The sequence below is a fragment of the Halyomorpha halys genome, unplaced genomic scaffold (assembly GCF_000696795.3).
Source record: "Halyomorpha halys isolate HHAL.00 unplaced genomic scaffold, Hhal_1.1 Scaffold1164.1, whole genome shotgun sequence".
Taxonomy (NCBI): domain Eukaryota; kingdom Metazoa; phylum Arthropoda; class Insecta; order Hemiptera; family Pentatomidae; genus Halyomorpha; species Halyomorpha halys.
The window spans coordinates 365,112-366,691 of NW_027115560.1; the positions used below are offsets into that span (position 1 = coordinate 365,112).

The 1,580-nt window shown below is 39.0% G+C and overlaps 1 protein-coding gene across 1 annotated transcript in view; it reads right to left on the reverse strand.

Annotated features, from left to right (window-relative positions):
• The window catches only part of LOC136797077 (ATP-binding cassette sub-family G member 1-like), a gene marked incomplete at its 5' end in the record, with an annotated part of 39,861 nt that overhangs the window by 16,706 nt on the left and 21,575 nt on the right, over positions 1–1,580 (reverse strand). The window contains 1 exon segment of the mRNA XM_067052590.1: positions 549–790. Coding sequence (XP_066908691.1) covers positions 549–790 — 242 coding nt within the window.

Consider the following 1,580-nt stretch of genomic DNA (forward strand, 5'->3'; position numbering starts at 1 on the left):
GCCTCGGAGGATTGCCAGGAATGGAAGAGGAAGCAAGGTTAGAAACTAGTGGGTTTGGGTGGTTAATTGTTATTTGTGATTAATGGTAATACAACCAATGTGTCCTGGTCTTTTGGCTTAAAATTCTAGATATCTGTTATCATCACATAAAAGGTTAGCTTAGCAACCTTGCTCTGAGAAATATTAGCTTATGTAATTTTTTTCTTGGATATAATCAGGAAGCAACCTCTCTCAAGTGTACAATCTGTAGGCATACTGAGATAAAAGGAGTGAACATAGAAGAATAATCATTTTGCTTGGCCGCCCATAGCTCAGTGGTTAAGACACAGTCTTACCAATTGACGTCTATTGGCGGTGCCGGTTCGAATCCGGCCTGGGACGTTGACTTTTTTCATTGAGTGGTGGTCTCACAAAATGAAGAACTTTTACCCCCAACTATGGTTAGGTAGTATAGGACTCCAATGGGAGTCTTGGCCGAAAAGCTATCACCCATATTAGAAGTTTCGCATAAATCAGTGATGTGATAGACTATAGTTAAATTAACTCACCGTAATCAGCAATGCTGTAGTGCGTAGGGCAGACGAAGCCATTGTTAGCCAGGAAGTACAGAAGGTGGCCTCCCGGGCCACCTTGGTAGATGCACTTCCCCTGCGCCATGACGTAGACCCTGTCGAAGAGCTCGAAGAGCGATGCAGAAGGCTGGTGGATGGTGCAGACGATGGTATGGCCGCCTCTAGACAGTTTGTTGAGGAGTCGGATCAGCTGGCCCGCCGAAACGTTGTCCAATCCACTGTCGGCAAGAACAAAGTGTTAGTAGTGGTTATCAATTAAATAAGTACCATAATGTAGTAACAGGACCAAGCAGTATACCATTAACTGTCGTACAAAATACAAAATGTAATTGTTTTCATATTTAGCCCAAAACTGAGGCTCTCCTAGCAGAAGAAGCAGCTATTAAAATATAAAGCAAAAAATTAAATAAATTTACAAACTCAAACTTATGCAAGGTTAGCAATGCTATATCCTATCCTAAACAGAAATTCCATACTAAAACCAGAAACAACTGTTCTTATGTTTAAAACAATTCTCAGGCCACTGCTGACGTACGGCTGTGAAGTCTGGGGAGCGGCATCCTTCACGAAAAGGAAAAAACTACAATCTTTTCAAAATAAAGTCCTAAGAATCGCAGTTAATGCTCCTTGGTTCATAAGAAATAGCCAATTGCATCGCTAATTACATATGGAGTCAATAGAGGATTACATCAAAAATCGGTTCATGAAGTTCCACTCCCAGTTGCCGACAGTTAAAGGAGCTGTGACTTACAACCTGGGAAACCCAAACTCAACCCGAAGACTGAAGCCCAGACTGCTGCAGGACATACTTTTATTAATTTTAATAAGTATAAAATTAATTCATAGTCACACTACCTTTATTTTACTTTTTATTATTACTTATTTTATTTATTCATAATTATTATTTTTATTTTTCTATTCTCTTCTTTCGTCCCTTTTTCAAATTAACTTGTTTCTTTTTACTATTAGAGGGAAATTGTTTGTTTTATTTAAGTGTACCAATATCAT